This window comes from Eschscholzia californica, unplaced genomic scaffold (genome assembly GCF_041429995.1).
Source record: "Eschscholzia californica isolate CP2 unplaced genomic scaffold, dmEscCali1.0.p SCAF_4, whole genome shotgun sequence".
Taxonomy (NCBI): Eukaryota; Viridiplantae; Streptophyta; class Magnoliopsida; order Ranunculales; family Papaveraceae; genus Eschscholzia; species Eschscholzia californica.
The window spans coordinates 44,110,582-44,132,967 of NW_028238461.1; the positions used below are offsets into that span (position 1 = coordinate 44,110,582).

General features: G+C 37.5%; 2 protein-coding genes across 2 annotated transcripts; both read left to right on the forward strand.

Annotated features, from left to right (window-relative positions):
• The first annotated feature begins 1,114 nt into the window (after positions 1 to 1,114).
• On the forward strand, positions 1,115 to 2,504 carry LOC147544978 (uncharacterized). Its single transcript, XM_086635779.1, has 2 exons — positions 1,115 to 1,766; positions 2,470 to 2,504. Exons 1-2 carry the CDS (start codon positions 1,115 to 1,117, stop codon positions 2,502 to 2,504), a joined length of 687 nt encoding a protein of 228 aa, XP_086491905.1.
• An 8,037-nt stretch (positions 2,505 to 10,541) lies between these two features.
• On the forward strand, positions 10,542 to 14,554 carry LOC147544979 (putative LRR receptor-like serine/threonine-protein kinase At4g37250). Its single transcript, XM_086634144.1, has 2 exons — positions 10,542 to 12,515; positions 13,615 to 14,554. The coding sequence occupies exons 1-2, from the start codon at positions 10,907 to 10,909 to the stop codon at positions 14,283 to 14,285; spliced, it is 2,280 nt and encodes a 759-aa protein (XP_086490270.1). The 5' UTR covers positions 10,542 to 10,906; the 3' UTR covers positions 14,286 to 14,554.
• Positions 14,555 to 22,386: the final 7,832 nt, after the last annotated feature.

Here is a 22,386-nt window from a genome sequence, read left to right on the forward strand (position 1 = left end):
TGTGTCTTTCATTGAATGTATTCTGAAGATCAAAGAGAAATTAAGAATTAATTGAATTTTATTATATTGATAAAACAAAGATAATTAAGAAAATTGTTGCCAATGGACAAGAAGTCACAGGAATTACTCTTTTTATCGGAAATTGCTGGTTGTTAGTCATCTGAGTCACGTTATTACTCGTGCTCAATCGGGGTATATGACATTTTTATACAATTGAATGCTCCTAATTTTAGATTCTAGATACACTAGAAAGTTTTTGATTCTTGATTGTAGATATACTGAAATGTTTTCGGTTTTGTGTTATAGACATATTCGAATATTTACAGTTTCATGCTCTTGTTTCTATCTTCTTAATTCAAACTTACATTCCAAACACACATGAAATGTTTAATTTATTCAGAAGAGAGGGGGAGACTAGTGTTATCTAAGACACAAAAGAATGCTCTTGACTTTCTCCGTTGAATTGATATTCTCACAAAAAAGAATATAGAGCTCTTAGTGTTGAATGAACAGAAGAAAACAAAACGAAATTTAGAATTCATTTGGGTCATACTTATATGTTTTGAATAAGTGGTTGCAAAAGGAGACACCTATTGGCTATAGCAACGAACGTTAAAAACGAACTGTCGTTGTTCCTAGGATTTGGCCGAACTCTTGAAGGAATCCAACAAGAAAATAGAGTTTGGCGGTTAGATAGAATTGTCCAAAGAGATGCGTGATGAAATCCCGAAGGTTAATAACAATTGTTAGTATTAGGGTTATGTATATGGATCGGCCACCCGATCCATATAACCCGGTCGGCCAAGAGAGAGACCGGTCCCACCAGTCTCTGTATTCCAGAAGACTCCGTATTATATTTAGATAAACATCATATACTTGTAATCTTTATCCTAGATTTACCCTAATTGTATTTCATTAGTCTATAAATACCTGTAACCCTCATTGTTGTTAATACACAAGAGAAATATTAATCTCTACCTCTCTCTCTTCTTTACTATTGTGAAATATATTTCTATCATTCGACTAATACTCGAATTATCTGAACGATAATTCTCACATGGTATAAGAGCCACTCTTTTTTTTTTGACGATTTCGATCTTTCTCTTTAATCATCATGTCTGCACCTACTGAATCTGGTTCGGATTACAATCCAACCACTCCTCCACACTGTTCTGCAATCTATGATATTCATCATAGTGACTCTCCTACTACTATACTGATTACACCTCTTCTTTCCGGAGATAACTATGCCTCCTGGTCAAGAGGGATGAAGATGGCTTTAAGAGCCAAAGATAAGTTCGGGTTTGTCGATGGTTCAATCTCTAAACCGACAACCCCAGTTGATTTACATGCATGGGAGAGATGTAATGATCTCGTATCCAGTTGGTTAGTCAACTCAGTTTCTCCTGATCTTCGTCAATCCATCTTATATGATGAATCTGCTGCTGAAATTTGGACAAATCTTTATGATAGATTCCATCAAACGAATGCACCAAAAATTTTTCAACTCAAACGTGCAATCTCTTCAATGAAACAAGACGGATTATACGTCTCTACTTACTTCACTAATCTAAAGTCTCACCAAGATGAGCTCCAATCTCTTCTTGCTATCGAACCATGTCAATGTGGTCACGGTAAAGCTTTAATTGATCGATCTAATCAAGATCGGGCTATGGAGTTTCTTCAAGGACTCCATGACCGCTTCGCTCCTATCCGAAGTCAGATACTTCTTATGGATCCCTTCCCGTCTGTTCTTAAAATTCACAGTATGGTTAAACAGGAGGAGATCCAACAAAATCTCACCCACTCGGATATGGTCACCACCGACGCCGCCGCCTTAGCCGCCGGACAACCGTCGGGTGGACGTGATAGGACCGACCGGCAAGACCATCAACGACCGAAACGGGCTCGGCCCTATTGTGAACATTGCCACCAACATGGGCACGTGAAGGATACATGCTACAAATTGCATGGCTATCCTCCACGTACCCGACAGACCCAGCCCGCCGGCTCTGTTTGACCGGTTCGGTCTCTGACCCGACACAACTGGGGGTGCCTTCAGCCACCACGATGACCCAAGATCAATACCATCACTTGGTTCGGTTATTTGAGAATAACCAAGCTGCTGCAAACACCCTCCATATAGGCACCGATCCAACGGTCAACTTTACGGGTAAGTCCTCTTATATTCTTCCATGGATAATCGATTCGGGAGCCGCGAAAAATATATGCGCCTCCCTTTCATCTTTTTCGTCTTATACAAAGGCACCATCAAATTATTACGTCCGTTTACCGGATGGTTCACGTTCACAAGTTATTCATATTGGTTCCATTCCACTTTCTAAAGATTTTCATCTTCTTAATGTCTTACATATACCGACTTTTAAGTTTAATCTTATTTCGGTTTTTGAAACCACTAAATCTCTTGATTGTGGTGTTTATTTTAACAAATCATCTTGTGTCTTTCAGGACCCAACAACGACAAGGACGATTGGCCTTGGTGATCTTCATGACGGTCTTTATCACTTTCGCACGGAACCTAGGATTTTTTCATCTTTTCTTTCTAGTAATTCTAGTAGTTTTGATTTATGGCATTGGCGACTTGGCCACCCGTCTTTAGAACGTTTGTCTTTTATTTCTTCTAAATATCCATGTATTAAGAATGATTTAATCAATAAAGTTCCGTGTGATATATGTCCTCTCTCTAAACAACCACGTCTTTCTTTTCCTTCTAGTACATCTAAATCTTCTCGTATTTTTGAATTAATACACGCCGATATATGGGGACCATTCAATATACCATCAACATCCGGTTGTCGCTATTTTCTCACATTAGTAGACGACTTTTCACGGTGTACTTGGATTTATCTTATGCATTCCAAATCAGAAACTTTCAAACTTCTTTCTAAATTTGTGAATTACACCATTACTTAATTCCAATCTAACATTACAAATATGCGTTCCGGTAATAACAATCTCTTATTTCCATCTTTACAAACGTTACGATCCGATAACGGCTCCGAATTTCTGTCCAATGAAATTCAAATTTTTTTTTAATAATAAGGGTATTGTTCATCAAAGAAGTTGTATCTACACCCCTCAACAAAACGGGGTGGTAGAACGAAAACACCGTCACATCCTTGATGTGGCTAGGGCACTCCGCTTTCAAGCCAATCTTCCACTCAAATTTTGGGGAGAATGTGTTCTGACAGCAGTATATTTGATCAATAAAATTCCAACACCCGTCCTTCAAGGGCAATCACCTCATGAGATACTCATGGGCTCCCGCCCTTCTCTTGACAACCTTCGGGTCTTTGGTTGTCTATGTTACGCTCACAATACCAAAATACGTCATAAAATGGATGCCCGCGCTTTTCCTGGCATATTCATTGGTTATCCTTACGCTCAAAAAGGTTACAGAATCTATGACCTCAATTCTAATAAGATTTACACATCTCGTCATGTTACTTTTCAAGAAAATCGATTTCCATTCGAGAAACTTGATCAACAACCCTCTCGGCCATCACGACCGTTTTTATCAATTTTGGATGACGGGACATTCACCTTTCCGCCTTCCGCCGTCTCTGACTTACAGGCACCCACTGTTCAGCCGAACACGGGCCTCTACAGGCACCCCAACAGTCGGCTTCAGCCGACTTCCTCTTTATCGGCAACCAGGTCTGACTCCTTAAGTCCAACTTCTAGTCAACTTGTTGCTCCTTCTATACAGGCACCCCCGTCCTCGGGTTCGCCTCCCACAACCCCTGACCACACTTCTGTTCGCCCTCTGCAGGCACCCCCTCTTGGTCAAGGATCTTCTCGGCCACTTCCGGCACACCCCTCTACGGGCACGCCTACACAGGCCTAGTCCCTATTGGCACCTCCCTCTTCGGGTGACCTTCCACAGGCTGCTGATCTCACCGACCAGCAGCCCGAAACTGTCCCGCCTCCTTCGACAGAAGTGTCCTCATCAATCTCTATGGGCGCTCCTCCTCCTAATCAGCGTCCGCCACGTGATCGACGACCTCCACCTCATCTGGCAGATTACGATTGTAACAACATCTCGCTGCCATATTCTACATCTCGGTCAAATACTCCTTATCCCCTCATGGATTATCTCTCAGTCGCACCCTTTTCTAAAGACCACAGGATTTTCCTTACATCGGTCCTTTCACATGAAGAACCCACTTCCTTCAAGGAAGCTATGACTTCCCCACATTAGAGGGAGGTCATGTCCGCAGAAATCAAGGCCCTTGAATCAAACAATACTTGGACCTTGACCCCCCTTCCAGCTGGAAAGAAACCCATTGGGTGCAAATGGGTTTACAAAATCAAATTCAACGCTAATGGTTCAATTGAGCGTTACAAAGCACGACTCGTTGCCAAAGGCTATACTCAGGTCGAAGGTCTTGACTACACTGATACCTTTGCACCCGTCGCAAAATTAGTAACAGTCAGGGTTCTTCTGTCCATTGCAGCAGTCAAAGGCTGGTCTCTCCACCAATTGGATGTTAACAACGCCTTCCTCCAAGGAGATTTGGACGAAGAAGTTTTTATGAAGTTACCACCTGGCTTTTCACCTCAGGGGGAGACACGTGTCTGCCGCCTTAAAAAATCTCTTTATGGCCTCAAACAGGCCTCTCGCCAGTGGTTTTCTAAGTTTTCCTCTGTACTACTGAAACGAGGTTTCGTACAATCCCTCTCCGATTACTCTCTTTTTACATATCACAGAGGTTCCACATCAATATATGTCTTGGTTTATGTTGATGACATCATAATAACAGGGAATAACAATTCAGCCATATCCTCCCTCAAATCCTATCCTTAGCTCTGCCTTCTCTCTCAAAGACCTTGGACGTCTTCAATACTTCTTAGGTATTGAGGTATCCAGATCTTCTAAAGGTATATTTTTGTGTCAACGCAAGTATATTGTTGACATTCTCAAAGACTCGGGACTCACCGCTTCAAAATTTCCCCTTTTCCTATGGATCAAAAATCGAAACTATCTGCAACAGATGGTCAACCCCTAGAGGATCCCACAGTATTTCGTCGCCTTATAGGCCGCCTTATTTATCTCACTGTGACTCGTCCGGACATTACTTTCGCGGTCAACAGTCTTAGTCAATTCATGCAAGATCCTCGTTCCTCACACATGGATGCTGCACACCGAGTCTTGCGATATCTCAAAGGTTCCATTGGAAAAGGAATCTTACTCTCTTCTTCTAGTCGTCTTCTGGTTTCTGGTTTCTGTGATTCAGATTGGGCTGGCTGTCCCACAACCAGACGATCCACCACTGGTTATATCACAATGCTTGGGTCCAGCCCACTTTCTTGGAAATCCAAGAAACAACACACCATTGCTCGATCTTCCGCGGAAGCTGAATATCGGGCCATGGCCACTCTCACTTGTGAGCTTCAATGGCTCAAATCTCTTCTCTCCGATCTAGGGATTGATCATTCATCCCCCATGCCGGTCCACTGTGACAATCGTGCGGCTATTCACATTGCCGAGAATCCAGTTTTTCACGAACGAACCAAACACATAGAGATCGACTGCCATCTGGTTCGTGAGAAGATTAAAAACAACTTGATTGCTCCAACATTTACTCCCTCCTCGGAACAACTCGCTGACATACTTACGAAGCCACTAGGTGCAGAAGCTTTCAAATCCATTATTGGCAAGTTGGGCATCATTGACATTCCTGCTCCAACTTGAGGGGGAGTATTAGGGTTATGTATATGGATCGGCCACCCGATCCATATAACCCGGTCGACCAACCCGGTCGGCCAAGAGAGAGACCGGTCCCACCGGTCTCTGTATTCCAGAAGACTCCGTATTATATTTAGATAAACATCATATACTTGTAATCTTTATCCTAGATTTACCCTAATTGTATTTCATTAGTCTATAAATACCTGTAACCCTCATTGTTGTTAATACACAAGAGAAATATTAATCTCTACCTCTCTCTCTTCTTTACTATTGTGAAATATATTTCTATCATTCGACTAATACTCGAATTATCTGAACGATAATTCTCACAGTTAGGACTATTTCGTTTGACTATAACTTTCTCATCTTACGTTTTAATCCTTATTTTAACATAAAACAATCTAACTTTTCCACTTCGCCTTATAGTCTATATTTTAACCAAAAATTTCAAACGAAAATATTATTCATCAGGAATCAGAATTGACCCATTGAGTAACTCTTGGCTCTAAACTTAAACTCAATGATAAACATATTGACACGTTATGTTTTTGAATAATATGAGTCGAACCGATTTAAATTTGGTTTCGTTTCCAACAATAATAATACTAACTCGTTGCAATCTGCCATCTAGATTTTGCCAGTGAACGGTGTTATCATTAACAATTTCTCTGCTAGAGATTTTTTTTTTCTTTCGAGAAAAATTTCTTTGCTAGAGAATTGAACAAATTCATTTGTTACTCGGTGTTGTTTTTTCTTTCCAAATTGAGAATGGAGACATTCCAATTTTTCCGATGTCTCTTCTTAAGCAAGTAATCCAAACCACAATAGATCCTTCAATGAAAAATACAGTAGGCTACCATTATTAATTTTAGCCTTTCTTCTTTCAATTTAATTAGCTTTGTCTCATTTATTTTAACTTTTTTGAGTCCTTTAGTGAGGAGACACTGCCACCTTTATAATTTTGTGGAGTCTAGTCCATTTCAATAGGTACTTATTTGAAGGTCACTTGGAACTTCCATATCCTTCTTTTTGAAAACCTGTGAATTGCTATTTAGAGAGACAATGACTGATATGATGATACAGGTTAGTTCTTAGAGATGAATAAGAGCAGAGAGAAAGCAATTTCACTAAACTTGGAACTCAGAAGGGTATGCTGTACAACCTACTTAACAGCTCGATCGCTTTATCTTTGATTTGTCATTTGTTTTCAAAATGATTTGGATGGTTTGAGACACGAATGCTATATTACCTTTCTAAAAAAATAATAGATAGATGGCTAATACGAACTCGAACGGTTGGTTAAACTCTTTAGCTAGTCGTATTAGATTGGTCACGAAGTCCTAAACATCTAGGTGAATATTCTTATGTACCACCCCAAAACCGTAGTATTAGAGTTCGAGGGCTCTACGTAGCATGGTTTGAAAAGTTTTGCGATTCAGAAATTGCATTATCTTAGAGGGAAGTCGAGGGTCATTTTTACAGTTTTCTTTTCTCAGATAAAGTGTCTTTGTCCGAAGCATATACCTTAGAGGTCGCAATTGTATTTTATGAGTACCATATACAGGGTTCAATCTAAAATATTACGAGTTTCCTAACGCGTAAAATAGTAGAAGAAGTCGAGTAATAAGTGATTTTTTTAACTAAATACTGCACTTCATAAAGATACAAGGGCTGAGCCGCTGAGGTAGAGTTACAGTGAACAAACAGCCCTTGGACTTGGAATTATTCAAGTCCATTGAATTTAGCTTCTTACCTTTTTCTCTTTTTCTATAAATTAATTATTAAAAATTCTGTCCTTGTAACAAGTCTAGAATTATTAAATGAAAGTCAACAAGAGGGACGAAACCCAAATCAGATATTTCTCTCAAACTTTTGTTTTCTTGGGACGTTTGCTTTTAACTTCTTATGGTTATCAACTTATCATGGGGGACAAGGAGTGTAGTGGAACGACACTTCTCTTATTCATGGAATGAATAGTATAAAATAACGTGTTTACGTTGTTAGAATAATCCCACATTGATAGTGGAAGGAGCATAAGGCGTGTTACGAAGTGCGAGAGGAACCTTACTTCTTGAGCTAATTTTTTGAGTGAGAGAGGCCGAAAACCACCCTACACTAGTGTCATGGCCCTTTTATAACAAGTCTCAGCCCAATAACTATGAAATTAGGAAGATTGTTAGTGGAAAGGGCATGAGGTGTGTTAGTAACTAGTAAGTGTCGGACGAGTCAAGTCTCAGCCCAATAACTATTGAAGTTAGGAAGATTGTTAGGATACTCTCACATTGGTTGTGTAAGAAGCATGGGGTGTTAATAACTGCGGGAGGAGACTTACTTCTTGAGCTAGTTGAAAATTCCTCTTTCAACTAAGAATCCCTTTTATTTATGGAGGGACCACAACAAACTCCCCTTCCCGACTTATGAAAAGCCCCCACCACCCCCAAGCCAAACAATACTACCACATAGCTCATGTTTGCCTTTGGACAATGGTTTTGCGATCATATCTGAAGTACTGTCGTTTATATAGATTTTCTTGATCTTCAACACTTTTTTCTTCAAGAACGTCTTGAATCCACTAATATCTCACATTCTAACTGCATTCAACTCTCATTCACGAATCCACTTGAATCATGTGTAAAGTGCACTACTATTTCCCTTTCTTATTTCTGATCGATAAATCTAGTTTGAGTTCTGATACCACTTGTTAGGAAAAATAGCCTAAATAAATTGTTCACAAATAAGAAGATAAACGATGTGAAACTAAAAGCAGAGACACCAAGATTATTTAACGTGGGAAAAAACCTCCAAGATGGAAGGTAAAAAACCACGGGACCTAGTCCACAAATCTTCCACTATGATGGAAATAATGGGTTACACAATCCCTGCGTAAAACAATAGGGGATTAATCAACTCTTCAAGATGTGTAAAACACACTCTTTGATAGCAATTCTTCACCAAAACTATGGTGGATAACACTGATCAAGAAAGGGAACACAAAAATTTCTTACTCCTTATGATTTGAATAAATCCTAGATTACCATAAAGGCTGGAGAAGTTTGACACAAACTAAATTGCTTCACAAGATTAATAATCTTTTTTTTGACCGACCGACGACCTTCACGGGAGAAGATGATGAGGTGGCGAGAGAGATGATGTGGAGAAGAGAGAGAAGGTGTCATGTTTTCAGATTTTGTTAAAATGAATTTCATTTTGGCCCTCAAGTTAGTTTTGGAAGAGTTGAATTTTTTTTGGAAATTAACCATATTTAAAAATGAGCTAATTTTGAATTTGAATTTACAAAACCACTTTAATAATAAAGACAATTATGGAAGGCCGCAGCTTTGGGGAATAAAGAAAATCCTTCAGGGAATAAAGACTTTCCTTAAAACTAGTCAAATAAGATTGACTTTTATGTTTCTTTTTTATTGCTAAAGGGCTTTTAATTTTAGAAGATGCTATAAAAATAGGCTCCTTCATCTTATCATCTCTCTCTACCACCTCATCTTCTCGCCACCTCATCTTCTTCTCCGGCGAAGGTCGCCGGCCGGCCAATTTTCCAGCCGACGACCTCAATTCAAACATAATTTTTTTTTCTCTCTCTTCCTCTCTCTCTCTCTCTCTCTTCCTTACTCTCTCTCTCTAACACTCCGGCTAAGGGAGACCTTCGCCGGAGGTTTGATCGGTCCACGAACAGACCTTGGAGGTCGGTCCACGAACATACCTTGGAGGTCTGTCCACGAACAGACCTTGGAGGTCTGTCCACGAACAGACCAGACCTCCAGCGAAGGTCTCCCTTCGCCGGAGTGTTAGAGAGAGAGAGAGAAAAAAAAAAGTTTATTTTTTATTTTATTTTTGAAGGTTGCCGGCAGGAATATTGGTCGGGCGGCGACCTTCGCCGGAGAAGATGATGAGGTGGCGAGAAGATGAAGTGGCAGAGAGAACAGATGAGATGGAGGAGAACTTTCAAAAAAATGTATTATGTATTCCCCATAAAAATTTATTCCCCGGAGAATTTTCAAAATAATCTGGATTCCCTCGAGAATTTATTCCCCGAAGAATTTTCTTTATTCTCCAAAGCCGCGGCCTTATGGAAATATAAAAGTAAACCATTAAAGTTAACTGACGGTATTAACAAAAATGGGCTAATTATAAATCTACAAAAAACAAGGAGGTTAAAAATAGCTAGTCATAAATCAGGAGGCTGAAAAAAAAATAACTCAATAAAAAATTACATAGGAAATTAAAGGCTACAAAATATTGCGTGTTCTTTTTCCGCTAAATGATTATTTTCCTAAAGGTCTACTACTTTGTGACCAGCTTCCCGCGTAGCCCCCTACTTTATCAATAATACCGAGAAGGCCCTCTTTTTTCCGTTACCGTTAAGTGTCTGTTACTCTATCTCTCTCCTCCATCTCATCACCTCTCTCTGTCATGTCAAATCTCTCGCCACATCATCATCTTCTCCAATGGGTTGCCGGTCGGTCAAAAATTCCGACAAGCTTCATACTTAAATTTTTTTCTTTCTTTCTCTAAACAATCCGGTGAAGGTGCCGGAATTTTTGACCGACCGAAGACCATATCGGAGAAGATGATGATGTGGTGAGAGAGTTGACGTGGCAGAGAGAGGTGATGAGATGGAGGAGCGAGAGTAACAGACCCTTAACAGTAACGAAAAAAATAGCCTTTTCAGTATAATTGATAAAGTAGGAGGCTACGCGGGAAGCTGGTCACAGAGTAGGAGACCTCTAAGAAAATAAACCAAAAATTTATTTGAACTTTTGATCAAATTTGGAGAATTTTTAATAATAGTTTCGGGGACAAGATGATCCGTGCCATTTACATCCCAAGTCCAGGTTAAAATATACTAACAGTGTCGGTACTATATAATTGTCTGGTTGGTCATGGACTAATGTGCTGTTACTTGAGTTGGTGTTTTTGTATTACTCTCTCTAGGTTTTCATTTTCCACAATAATTCACTCTAGGTTTTCTATGTTTTCTTTATATAACATGGTTCTGATATCATAAATGATCTTCACTTATTATTTATACAATCAATTTGGTCACCAACCAATCAGACTAATAAGACTAGTAGTAGTAGTAGTAGTTACTAGTAGTTAGTTTACTACCCTTTTCTCTATCTATTTTCTTCTTATTCATGAAGAATTATTAGACATGAATTTGTTCATCAACAAATCATGAATTCCTGGAAAATTACTTCATTTCTTCTCCTTCTTTTAGTGATTAGATCTTTGGGGCTTAACACAGATGGAATTCTGTTACTTTCTTTTAAATACTCTGTTTTTAAAGATCCTTTAATGGTGTTAAAAAACTGGAATTATGAAGATCATAATCCATGTTCATGGAATGGAGTTAGATGTTCTGATTTTTCATCACTTCCTCCTGGTTCTTCTGATACTAATCGTGTTATTAGTTTGATTCTTCCTGAAAGTAAATTATTAGGTTCAATTCCAGCAAACTTGGGTATGATTCAACATCTTCAATATCTTGATCTTTCTAATAATTTTCTTAATGGGTCTCTTCCTTTCTCTCTCTTCAATGCTTCTGAATTAAAATTACTTTCTCTCTCTAATAATGCAATCTCTGGTCAATTACCAGACTTTGTTGTTGATGGACTCAAAAGTCTTGAAACTTTGAATCTCTCTGATAATGTTCTTACTGGAAATCTCCCCACAAATCTTTCTTCTCTTCAAAATCTTAGATTGATTTCTCTGAAAAATAATTACTTGTTTGGTGAAATTCCTAGTGGTTTTGAAAATGTTGAGTATTTAGATTTATCTTCTAATTTGATTAATGGTTCATTGCCTGAAAAAATTGGAGGAAACAATTTGCATTATTTGAATCTTTCTTCAAATAAAATATCAGGAGAAATTCCACTTGAATTGGGGAATCGAATTCCTGAATCTGCCACAATTGATATCTCTTTCAATAATTTGACTGGAGAAGTTCCTGAAACCAAAACTTTTCTCTCTCAAGAAACAAATTCTTTCTCTGATAATCCGGATCTGTGTGGGAAAATTCTTAGAAACCCATGTAAGATTCCTTCATCTTCTTCAACACTAAACAATTCTCCTCCTGCAATTGCTGCCATACCCACAACTCCAGATTCATCTCTTGAAAATGGGTCGAAACGAAAAGATCGAAATAGATTAAAACCAGGATCAATAGTTGGTATTGTAGTTGGAGATTTAGTAGGAATTGGGATTTTAGCTATGGTTTTCTTATATGTGTATAAATTAAGAAAGAAAAAGAAGCAAGTTACTACTAATAAAATTACAGAGAAAACAGAGGAAGAAACGTCAAATTCGAGCGGGAACTCATGTTTTTGCTTAGGAAATAGATGTGTTAATGATGAAGAAAGTTCAGAAACTACAAATTCTGAAGAAGAAGATGAAGATGATGAAGAAGAAAAAGTGGGTTTAAATCAGAAGAAGAAAAACCAACAACTCGAAGAAGAAGAACGAAAAAAAGGGAAATTAGTAATAGTTGATGGTGAAACAGAGCTTGAATTAGAAACATTACTTAAAGCTTCAGCTTATATATTAGGAACAACTGGTTCAAGTATTGTATATAAAGCTGTTCTTGAAGATGGAACTGTTCTTGCTGTTAGAAGAATTGGTGAGACTGGTTTTGAAAGGTTTAGAGATTTTGAGAATCAAGTAAGGGGTATTGCTAAATTAAAACATCCAAATCTTGTTAATATCAGAGGGTTTTATTGGGGTTCTGATGAAAAGCTTGTCATCTATGATCATGTTCCTAATGGAAACTTGGCCAATGTCACTTACAGTAAGTACTCTCTACTCTTACTATCTTTCTAGTTTTTTTTCTCTGTTTATTAGTTAGGAAATTGTTTTTTTTTCACTCAGGGCAGTTACTAGATCACATTGTGCGAATAAAAGGTTTGCCTCTAGTTCTGCTGGATTTTACTCTCGTCTGTTGATGGTCGATGGACACCTGAGGTGTCTGCAAATTGCCCAACCAAAAACGTTGATGTTGTCTCTGGTTATAAGACCTATAGTGTAGCATCAAAGTTATGAGCTATAAGTCACTACGTATGTTCTAAACTTTTTGGTATATATAGACCGGTAGCAATCTTATTTTGTGTGAGACAACGTCTAAAATCTAGACAATAGTTTCAATTTCGAACCTAATATATATCAACAAATCTACACAACCCGCCCCCTGTGACTCTCACTTGAACTCATGTGAGAGAAACAAGAGTTTCTCTTTCTCTCTCCACGTAACTGGACATGTGAGAGGAGATGCAGTTCAAGTAGAAGTCTCACAAGGTGGGTTGAGTATACTTTTTGAATATATATAACATTGGACCCAAATCTTAGACACTTAGATATCTGTTGAAATGATGGGCATCGATTTAGTATAGACTGAGAACTTCACCACCCAAGATCAAACCTAGCAGGACAATGTAAATAGCAATAAATGTTACAACTTTACTTACTGTAGGGCTTGTGGACAAGATGAGGTCTATTAATTATGTGGGTGGAGTCAGCCACGTGTGCTAGGGTCACAAAATTTGTGATAGGGATGCTTATTGGTGACTATGAAATGAAGGGGGCCGTCTTCCCATTCTGTCCTTCTCTTTGTAATCAATGTGTTATTTCATTCAAGCCCCATTTCATTTATGATTTCACAAAGAAACAAAAATCAATAAAGTTGTTATCTTCGATCTGAATGAAGATCACATTCCCCATCTCTTTATCATTCGGTATTGGATTCTCATAAGCACACTATATACTTTATAGGGTTTTAATTCTTCCGCCTTTTAGGCTACTACGACACACTTAAGTGAGTTTTTCTGTTCAAATTTCAGTTCTTTTTCTTCGCTCTTGACCTTTCTCATTTTTTATTATTTTGACATGTGCAGAAAGGGGAGGATCGTCACCGTATCATCTACCATGGGAAGTTCGTCTCAAGATAGCAAAAGGAGTAGCTCGAGGACTAACTTACCTCCATGACAAAAAACACGTCCACTCTAACCTCAAACCAACTAATATTCTCTTGGGTCTAGATATGGACCCGAAAATTAGTGATTTTGGGTTGGGAAAGTTAATGTGGGGTGAGAGTAGTCACAAAGCAGGCGGGTCAGCCCGATCTTTCAGTAGCAAAAGATGGTTGGTTTCTCGTGAAAGTCAACAAGACCTAGCCACCAGTTCAACCCCCAGCCCTAGTTCCGTGGGCGGCGGCAGTTCACTTTATCAAGCACCCGAATCGCTCAGGAACCTAAAACCAAACCCGAAATGGGATGTGTACTCGTTTGGAATGGTGCTGCTTGAGTTGTTGAGTGGGAAGATATTTTGTGATACTGAATTGGCTCATTGGGAGGGTGGGATTGTGTTGGAAGAGAGAAGTAGAGTTTTGAGAATGGCTGACTTGGCAATCAGAGGTGACGTGGTAGAGGATGATTTGATAACATGTTTTAAATTAGGGTTTAGTTGTGCATCTGTGGTTGCAGCCAAAAGACCCTCAATGAAAGAAGTATTGCAAGTTCTTGAGACAATATCAAGTTCTTCATCACTTAGATACTACGATTACTGATTAAGCATGAATTATGATGGATAATCGGTTGACTAATGACAGTTTGTAGTTTTGATCTATTATTCATGTACCATCATTTCTTATAGTGCTATTGTGTTGTTTGTAAGAGTAGAGAAAGAAAGTGAGAGATTGATTGTGAATGTGATGCTGTCATGTTTTGGTCTATATGGACTTGGAAGCCAAGATGCCTTTAGTATGTTTTCTTGTTGTTAAGATAAGTTTTTGACAAAATAATAGTCTGTTGTGGTATTTCACTATCCCAAAATAAATGTATTCTCGTATTATCATAGAGAGTGACAACAATAGCATGATCCAACACTTCCACAACCTAATAAATTCGATACAATGGCAAGCAGTACCTCACATCAAACAAGTAAAAGACCTCGTTCCTCGCTTACAAGCATCATGTTTGCATTCATCAGTAGAGCACACAACAACCCAGCGAACAAGCAAGCAAATTAGGTCAAGAAGATGCAAAGTAATAGATTTTGGAAATACATCTTGATTTTTATTTCTAAAATGTATTGTAATCGTACTCTTCAGTTTTAATTATATATTTTATCTTCAATAAAAAAGAATTATTCTTTAAAGTTTGGTGTCTTATATCCAAAACGGTTATTTTCTGTATGACCTTCTAGTTTATCATCGGATTTTTGTTTGGCTCTCTATTTTTAGAGAAATATTCAGATGGTTCCCTTTTGAAAGTATCCGTCTGTTGACTGTTTTATCTTCTTAATGTAGGAGAAATAAACTAAGTAGAACAAAAGTATTTTAAGAATCACAATAAAAGAAAATAGTCAATAGATGGTCAATAGACGAAAAGTTTCAAAAGGGTTTATCTCAATGTTTCTCTAAAAGTAGGGAGTATGGCAAGAATTGGATCATAAACTAGGAGGCCACACGGAAAATAACTATTTAACAGTATTGCTTCATCTATCAAATAATACTAGTATTAACAAATTAAGTACCTAATTTATAGATAACTATTAAAGCCCTAATTTGGTGATCTTTTTTACCCATTTTTTTATAGAAATTTGTTGGAGGCCCAAAAAGTCATGGGTTGATGAGATTCGGCCCCAACGTGTAAAGGAAATTAGGCGCGGGTCCAAAGCGTTCGTTTGTGTATTTTTTCTGACAGTTTTCTTTTTCAATTGTACATTTATTTTTTTTCTTCCTCTTTTACCCTTGCATCGTACATTGACACCCAAACCTTCATTTTGCTTTATTTATCTCTATAGTTTCTTCATCTTTTCTCTCTCTAGAAGAAACAAGAAGGAAATCATCATCAGAAGAGTCTCATTCAGATGCACTTGTTACAGAAAGACGGGGGAGAGGTAAAAGTAGAAAACCTCATAACCGTGATAAGTCAATGGGAGATCAAAACAAAAGAAAGAAGTTAGATGTTTTGGTTGTGGAAAAATGGGTCATTACAAGAGTGATTGCAGGAAACCAAAGAAGGAAAGTAAGAAGGATGATGAAAAACAAGATAATGTTGCGGCAGTTGCATCAGGTGATGACATTATCTTACTCTCAGGTTGTGGAGACACTTGCTTAAGTATGACTGAGTCAGAACCAGAAACAATATGGTTGGTTGACTCAGGTGCTTCGTATCATGCTATTCCACGTAAGAATTTCTTTAACCCTTACAGAACTGGTGACCTTGGCAAAGTCAGGATGGGAAACTTAGGTTTTTAAAAAATCGTAAGAATTGGAGAAGTGAAAATTGAGACGAGCACATGGAGTACATTGATTCTGAAGAATGCGAGGCATATACCAGATCTTCGATATAACCTAATCTCTACCGGAGTATTAGATGATGAAGGGTACCACAGTCACTTTGGTGATGGAAAGTGGAAGCTCACAAAAGGGTCAATGGTGATAGCAAGGGGGAAGAAGTGTTTTACTTTATATAGGACTCAAGTAAAATTGTGTAAAGGAGAATTGAATGCAATTGAAAAATATTCTTCCACTGATCTTTGGCATAGAAGACTCGGGCACATGAGCGAGAAGGGACTTCAAATCCTTGCTAAACAATTACCGAACATGAAAGGTATAAATTTAAACAGTTGCTCTCATTGTTTAGTAAGAAAGCAACACAGAGTTTCCTTTCAAAGGAATGCATCTGAAAGAAAATCCAGTGTTTTGGAGCTTGTTTATTCTGACATTTGTGGACCTTTAAAGGTCAAAACACTTGGTGCTGCTTTGTGTTTTGTTACTTTTATAGATGATGCTTGTTACAGGGTTTGAAGTTAAAGGAACAACCAACAGGGTTTGAAGTTAAAGGTAAGGAACACTTAGTTTGCAAGTTAGATAAGAGTTTATATGGGTTAAAACAAGCACCAAGACAGTGGTATAAAAAGTTCGAATCGTTCATGAGGATCAAGGGTATCACAGGACGGCTTCAGATCATTGTGTTTTCTTTCATAAATTTCCTGATGGAGATTTGATTATACTTCTGCTTTATGTTGATGATATGTTGATTGTTGGTCAGGATGCTAATAAAATTAGCAGGTTAAAGAAGGAACTAAACAAGTATTTCGATATGAAAGAGTTGGGTCCAGCAAAACAAATTCTTGGCATGCATATCTCTCGTGATAGAAAAGTTGGAAAACTTTGGCTATCACAAGAAAGATACAATGAGAAGGTTCTAGAAAGGTTCAATACGGACAAGACAAAACCAGTGAGTTGTCCATTAGCCAGTCACTTCAAGTTGACTCGTGATCAGTGTCCATCAACTAAAAGTGAGAAAGAAGAAATGGAGAAAATTCCTTATGCTTCAGCTGTAGGAAGCTTGATGTATGCAATGGTGTGTACAATACCGGACATTGCATTTGCAGTTGGAGTAGTAAGCAGATTTCTTGCTAATCCAGGCAAAGAGCATTGGTTAGCAATGAAGTGGATTCTGAAGTATCTTAGAGGTACGTCTAAAGCTCGTATATATTTTGGTAATGATAAGCCAGTATTAATCGGTCACACAGATGCAGACATGGCAGGAGATGTAGACTCCAAAAGGTCCACATCAGGCTACCTATTTACATTTTCAGGGGGAGCAGTGTCATGGCAATCTAAATTACAAAAGTGTGTAGCTTTATCTACTACAGAGGCAGAATATATTGCCATTATAGAATGTTGCAAAGAGATGTTATGGATGAAGAGGCTGTTAAAAGAACTTGGTATGAAACAGGATAATTATGTTATTCATTGCGACAGTCAAAGTGCCATCCACCTCAGTAAGAATTCTAGTTTTCATTCTAAGTCCAAGCATATAAATGTGAGATATTAGTGGATCCAAGATGTTCTTGAAGAAAAGGTGTTGAAGATCGAGAAAATCCATACTGACGACAATGGTTCAGATATGATGACAAAACCATTACCCAAAGGCAAGCATGAGCTATGTAGCGGTGTTGCATGTTTGGGGATGGTAGGTCCCTCTTCATAAGTCGGGAGGGGGAGTTTGTTGGGGTCCCTCCTTATAATAAAAGGACTCCTAGTTGGAATAGGATTTCGCTTATTCCTTGTTTGGGGAAAAAATAGAAACTTCTATTTTTTCAAGCCTAAAAAGGAATTCCTATTTCTATTGGTAAACCTCCTTATTTATCATTATAAAAGGGAATGAAAGGGAAGAGATTATTCATAACAACTTCCAGAACAAAGAGAAGTCAGATAAAGAGAGATTTCTGAAGTAGTTCTTTCAAGAGAGATTGAAAGAGAAGAATATTGGTTTGAAGAAAAGAAGATTCTTAATCTTGTGAAGCAATTTAGTTTGTGGTTATCTTCTTCAACCTTTAGTAATCTAGGATTTGTTCAAATCCTAAGGAGTAAGAGATTTCTATTTCTTTGTTTCTTTGTTCAGTTTATCCACCATAGTTTTGGTGAAGAGTTGTTATTCAAGAGTGTTTCTACACATCTTGAAGAGTTGGTTAATCCTCTATTTGTTTAGGGAAGAATTGTTATCCAAGAGTGTTTCTACACATCTTGAACAATTAGTTTATCCACCATAGGTTTGGTGAAGAATTGTGTATCCCATTATTTAATTATAGTGGAAGATTTCTGGACTAGGTCCCGTGGTTTTTTACCTTCTATCTTGGAGGGGTTTTTTGCCACGTTAAATAATCCAATTGTGTTTCTGCTTTTACATTCACATCGTTTATCTTCATATTCTTAAACAAGTTAATTAAGTTATTTTTTCCTAACAGTTAACAATAAAAATCAAGATAATAAAGAACTTAGATCACAAAAGGTAGCTCATTTTATTAAAATTTCCAAAGAATTAGAGATTTGGGTGAAGAATTGAATTATCAATTAGTGAACCGACATGAAGTTTGTACAATGTTTTCTCTCTTCCAGGAGAGCACCGAGACTTTACAAAATTAAAGTTTCCGTTTTGTAGGGAGGAAGACAATGATTAAGAGAAATTAGAAGGGGGGATGCTTAACGACATTCAACAATAGTGGAGCTGCAGAAGGAAGAGAAAGGCGTAAGAAAAGTTTTGTGGGAGAAGAGATTCTAATCAATCTGGACGGTGGACAATAGCATAGTCCATAATATTTCGCTTTCCGTAATCTGGACCGTCCATTGATCTCCTCACCCATTAATGAAAAAAGGACTTCATTATAAATAAAGAAGTGTTTTTTTGAGATTGGACTCCAAGAGTCGTTACATTTTAATGACATTCACACATCATGAATATAATATGCAATACATCATGAATTTGGATAGGTACTATAAGTGTCAATTAAGGCATCTTGGGCCCTAAAGGCCATATAAAGACCCTTAGGGTCATTCTAGGGGGCATGAAAGCCCATCTACTTCTACCTTTATTTATTGTCTAAACTACATGGATAAATCTCTATGAAAAGCTACTTCCACCGAGATTCGATCTCATGACCTCATGGACTTAAGAGGGAGTGTTCAACCACTGCACCAAAGGTGGTGGACATAAATAAGGGTTGTTAGACAATATCTTTTATTAAAAAAAAAAAAATGTTTGTCTTATTCATTTTTTTTCCTGTAGTTTTATTATATAGATTTATTTTCTAAGACAAGGTTTCCACAAAAAAAATATGCTTGCTTGAAAAAAGACAAAAGTTTGATAGAGAAATCCAATTTATTTCATTAATCTGAAGAACAACTGTTAGTTCTCAAATTACAACTTGTTTAGCTTTTACATTTAGTTAGAGAGGGAACGTTTGTTTTGTTGTAACTAATAATTTTGTTACAAATTAGTTACACATTACCTAAGGCACCTTCGGTATCTTCAATTCTTAGCCAATTATAGAAGATAGTTACACCTCTAGAACACTTTTTTCAACCTTCATTAGGCTAACACTCTGGTTCACTATTGATGCAGGAGCATCCGGGCCGGGCCCGCGTACTCGCGCGCCGTGGCCGACTAGTCCATTCTAGAAGTTTAGGAATAAGTCTTAGTTTAGAAGGATTCATAATGAATCTAGGTTTAGGAAGTTTTATTATTTTAGTATCTTTAATATTTAAGAATTCTAGTTTGAGTCTATCTAGGAAAGTCTAATATCCTATAAAAGGATGTCTAGTTTGTCTTTATTTTGAAACATTGAAGAGAAAAACCAATCAAAGTTTATAGTTTATTCAGTTCTTTACCGTTCTTCGTTTACTTTATTCATCATCTTTATATTTCCGCTGTGTCTACATCAACTATCATTCCCTCTCAAGATGATTGATCGATCAGAACCATCAACTTGTTGCGTAGAGAGAGAAAAAGTTCCTTAGAGAGACCTTTGGTGAGTAAGTCAGTTGGTTGCTCCAAAGAGGGAATGTGTCGAATCTCCAACCTTCCTGAAGCCACCAAAACTCTAACAAAATGATAATCAACTTCAATGTGATTGGTCTTGGCATAACACACTGGATTGGCAGTAATGTTTTTGGCTCCCATATCACAGTAAATCACCAATGGAGAAGAAATTGACTGATTTAGCTCAGTGAGAAGATATGATACCCAGAGCATCTCAACAGCAGTCACAGACAAAGCTTTGTACTCAGCTTCAGTGGAAGATTTGGCCAGACTTTGAGCACCAAGAGATAAGAGATTGCCCAAACACAATACAAAACCCACAGGTAGAGCTCCTAGAATTAGGGCATCCTGCCCAATCTGAATCAAAAGAGCCTCTGATTTTTGAAATATCACCTCTAGTAATTGTAGTGCCATCAAGTTTAGAAAGTCTTCTGCCCCCTGACACTGGAGTAGAACTTGGTTTGAAGTCTAGTAAATCAGCTCTTTCAAGCAATCCAAGTGCATACTTCTTTTGAGTGAGAATTAACTCATTTGAACCGTTTCTTGAGACTTCAAGCCCAAAAAGAAATGAAGGGGACCAAGTTCCTTCATAGTAAATTCCTTACTTAGAGTCTCAACCAATAGCTTTATTTGGGAGACACTGTCACCATTGAGAATGATATCATCCACATAACAGCAACAAAATGAGTATTGAAGAGTTAGTTTGTTGAACAAACATAGAATGGTCATGATCACTCCTTTTAAAATTCAGAGTTTGAAGAAAATAGTCAAATTTCTGAGTGATGTGTACATTTCCTTGGAAAATTCCATAAAAGAATGCACGAGACACATCTAACTACTGAATGGCACATCGTTTTGAAACAATAACAACAAGGATAGTCCTTATAGTAGCAGCGCTGAATACTGACAGTGAATGGAGAAGACCTAGATATTATATTTTTTTTGTTCCTAAATAATCATTCAGCTAGATAATACTTCTCCCATATGATACTATTCTCACATTGCTAATAAAATAATTTGTAATCTTTATTAATTTAACACCAATATTCTATTCTAACTATGTACCTATGTATCAGTTAGGCCTTCATAAAAAAAATGTATCTTTTTTTTTTTTTTTTTTTTTTGTTAAAGGGTATACTATTATTAAGTAATAAGAGTGTCATTACAATACAACTTCGAAATAAAATACGGAATTCTACTCCAAAATTCTGATTTATGCTTCTTTCGAGCCCTCTTAGCGAGCTTATCCGCCGCAGCATTAAATTTCCTGCAAGAGAAATTGAAAGTGACCCTATCTAACTTAAGTTTGATTTCATTAATTTTCTGAATGTGAATGCAGGATTGCCATTGTACAACATGTTTACTGTTTTTGATGTTCTGGATGATATTGATATTATCACTTTCAATGATAATATGTTTATAGTTATGTTCAACTGCCCAAACCAGGCCATTTAGTATAGCTATTGCCTCACCTTCTTCGCTATTTCTGCTCCTCGCAATGGAAGTGTGAGCTTCTATAAATTTAGAGTCTGAGTCATGAATAATCAGACTCGTACCAGTTATTTCATGAACATTCAAGAATGAAGCATCTACATTAATTTTCAACCAACCATGTTTTGGTGGAATCCATTTAGTTTCCTCTGGTTTATTCTTATTAACATTCATGGGATCATTTTTTGGGAAGTTTTGAATCATCTTAATTATATGGGATAGATCATTTATTTCATGTTGAAAACAATGATCACATCTAATTTTCCAAATGATCCAAAGGATCGTAGATAAAAGGTTCTGGTTCTTCCGGTCGTTAAGGGGGGTTGTGTTCTCCCAAGAAAAGATCCAATCCGCCACATTAATGATATTTTCAGAGATTATGTTAAAATAGAACCAAATATTTTTAGCTAAAGGACAGTGTAAGAGAGCATGCTCAATAGATTCAATTTCCACACAATTGGGACAGTTCAGATTACCATCTATAAATTTTCCTATTCTTTTCCTAACTGGAAGGGTTTTAGTACAAATTTTCCATATAAAGGTTTGGATTCTCGGGATAGTCGGGAGCTTCCAGATGAATTTCCAGTTTGGGTTGAGGAGAGGAGGAGAATTCATACTGGTGGACAGGTATCTATACATAGAGTTGACCGTAAACCTACCCGATTTATTAAGCGTCCATTTCCTCACATCTTCCCCTTCTGCATCTATAGGTATTGCTTTAATTAAGTTTTGAGTCTGGGAGTCGAAGATTCTGGAAAGAACCTCCTCATTCCAATCATTATTAGGCAATTTTGACACCATTGATAGAAAGACATTTCGAGTATCATGTCAGATACACATTGC

What these genes read in the sequence shown, in the direction of transcription:
- LOC147544978 (XM_086635779.1), top strand. Translation starts at nt 1,115, where the DNA reads ATGTCTGCACCTACTGAATCTGGTTCGGATTACAATCCAACCACTCCT. An exon ending in GTCTGTTCTTAAAATTCACA is followed by an intron (nt 1,767 to 2,469) that starts GTATGGTTAAAC and finishes TGTGTCTTTCAG; the next exon opens with GACCCAACAACGACAAGGAC.
- LOC147544979 (XM_086634144.1), top strand. Translation starts at nt 10,907, where the DNA reads ATGAATTCCTGGAAAATTACTTCATTTCTTCTCCTTCTTTTAGTGATT. An exon ending in CTTGGCCAATGTCACTTACA is followed by an intron (nt 12,516 to 13,614) that starts GTAAGTACTCTC and finishes TGACATGTGCAG; the next exon opens with AAAGGGGAGGATCGTCACCG.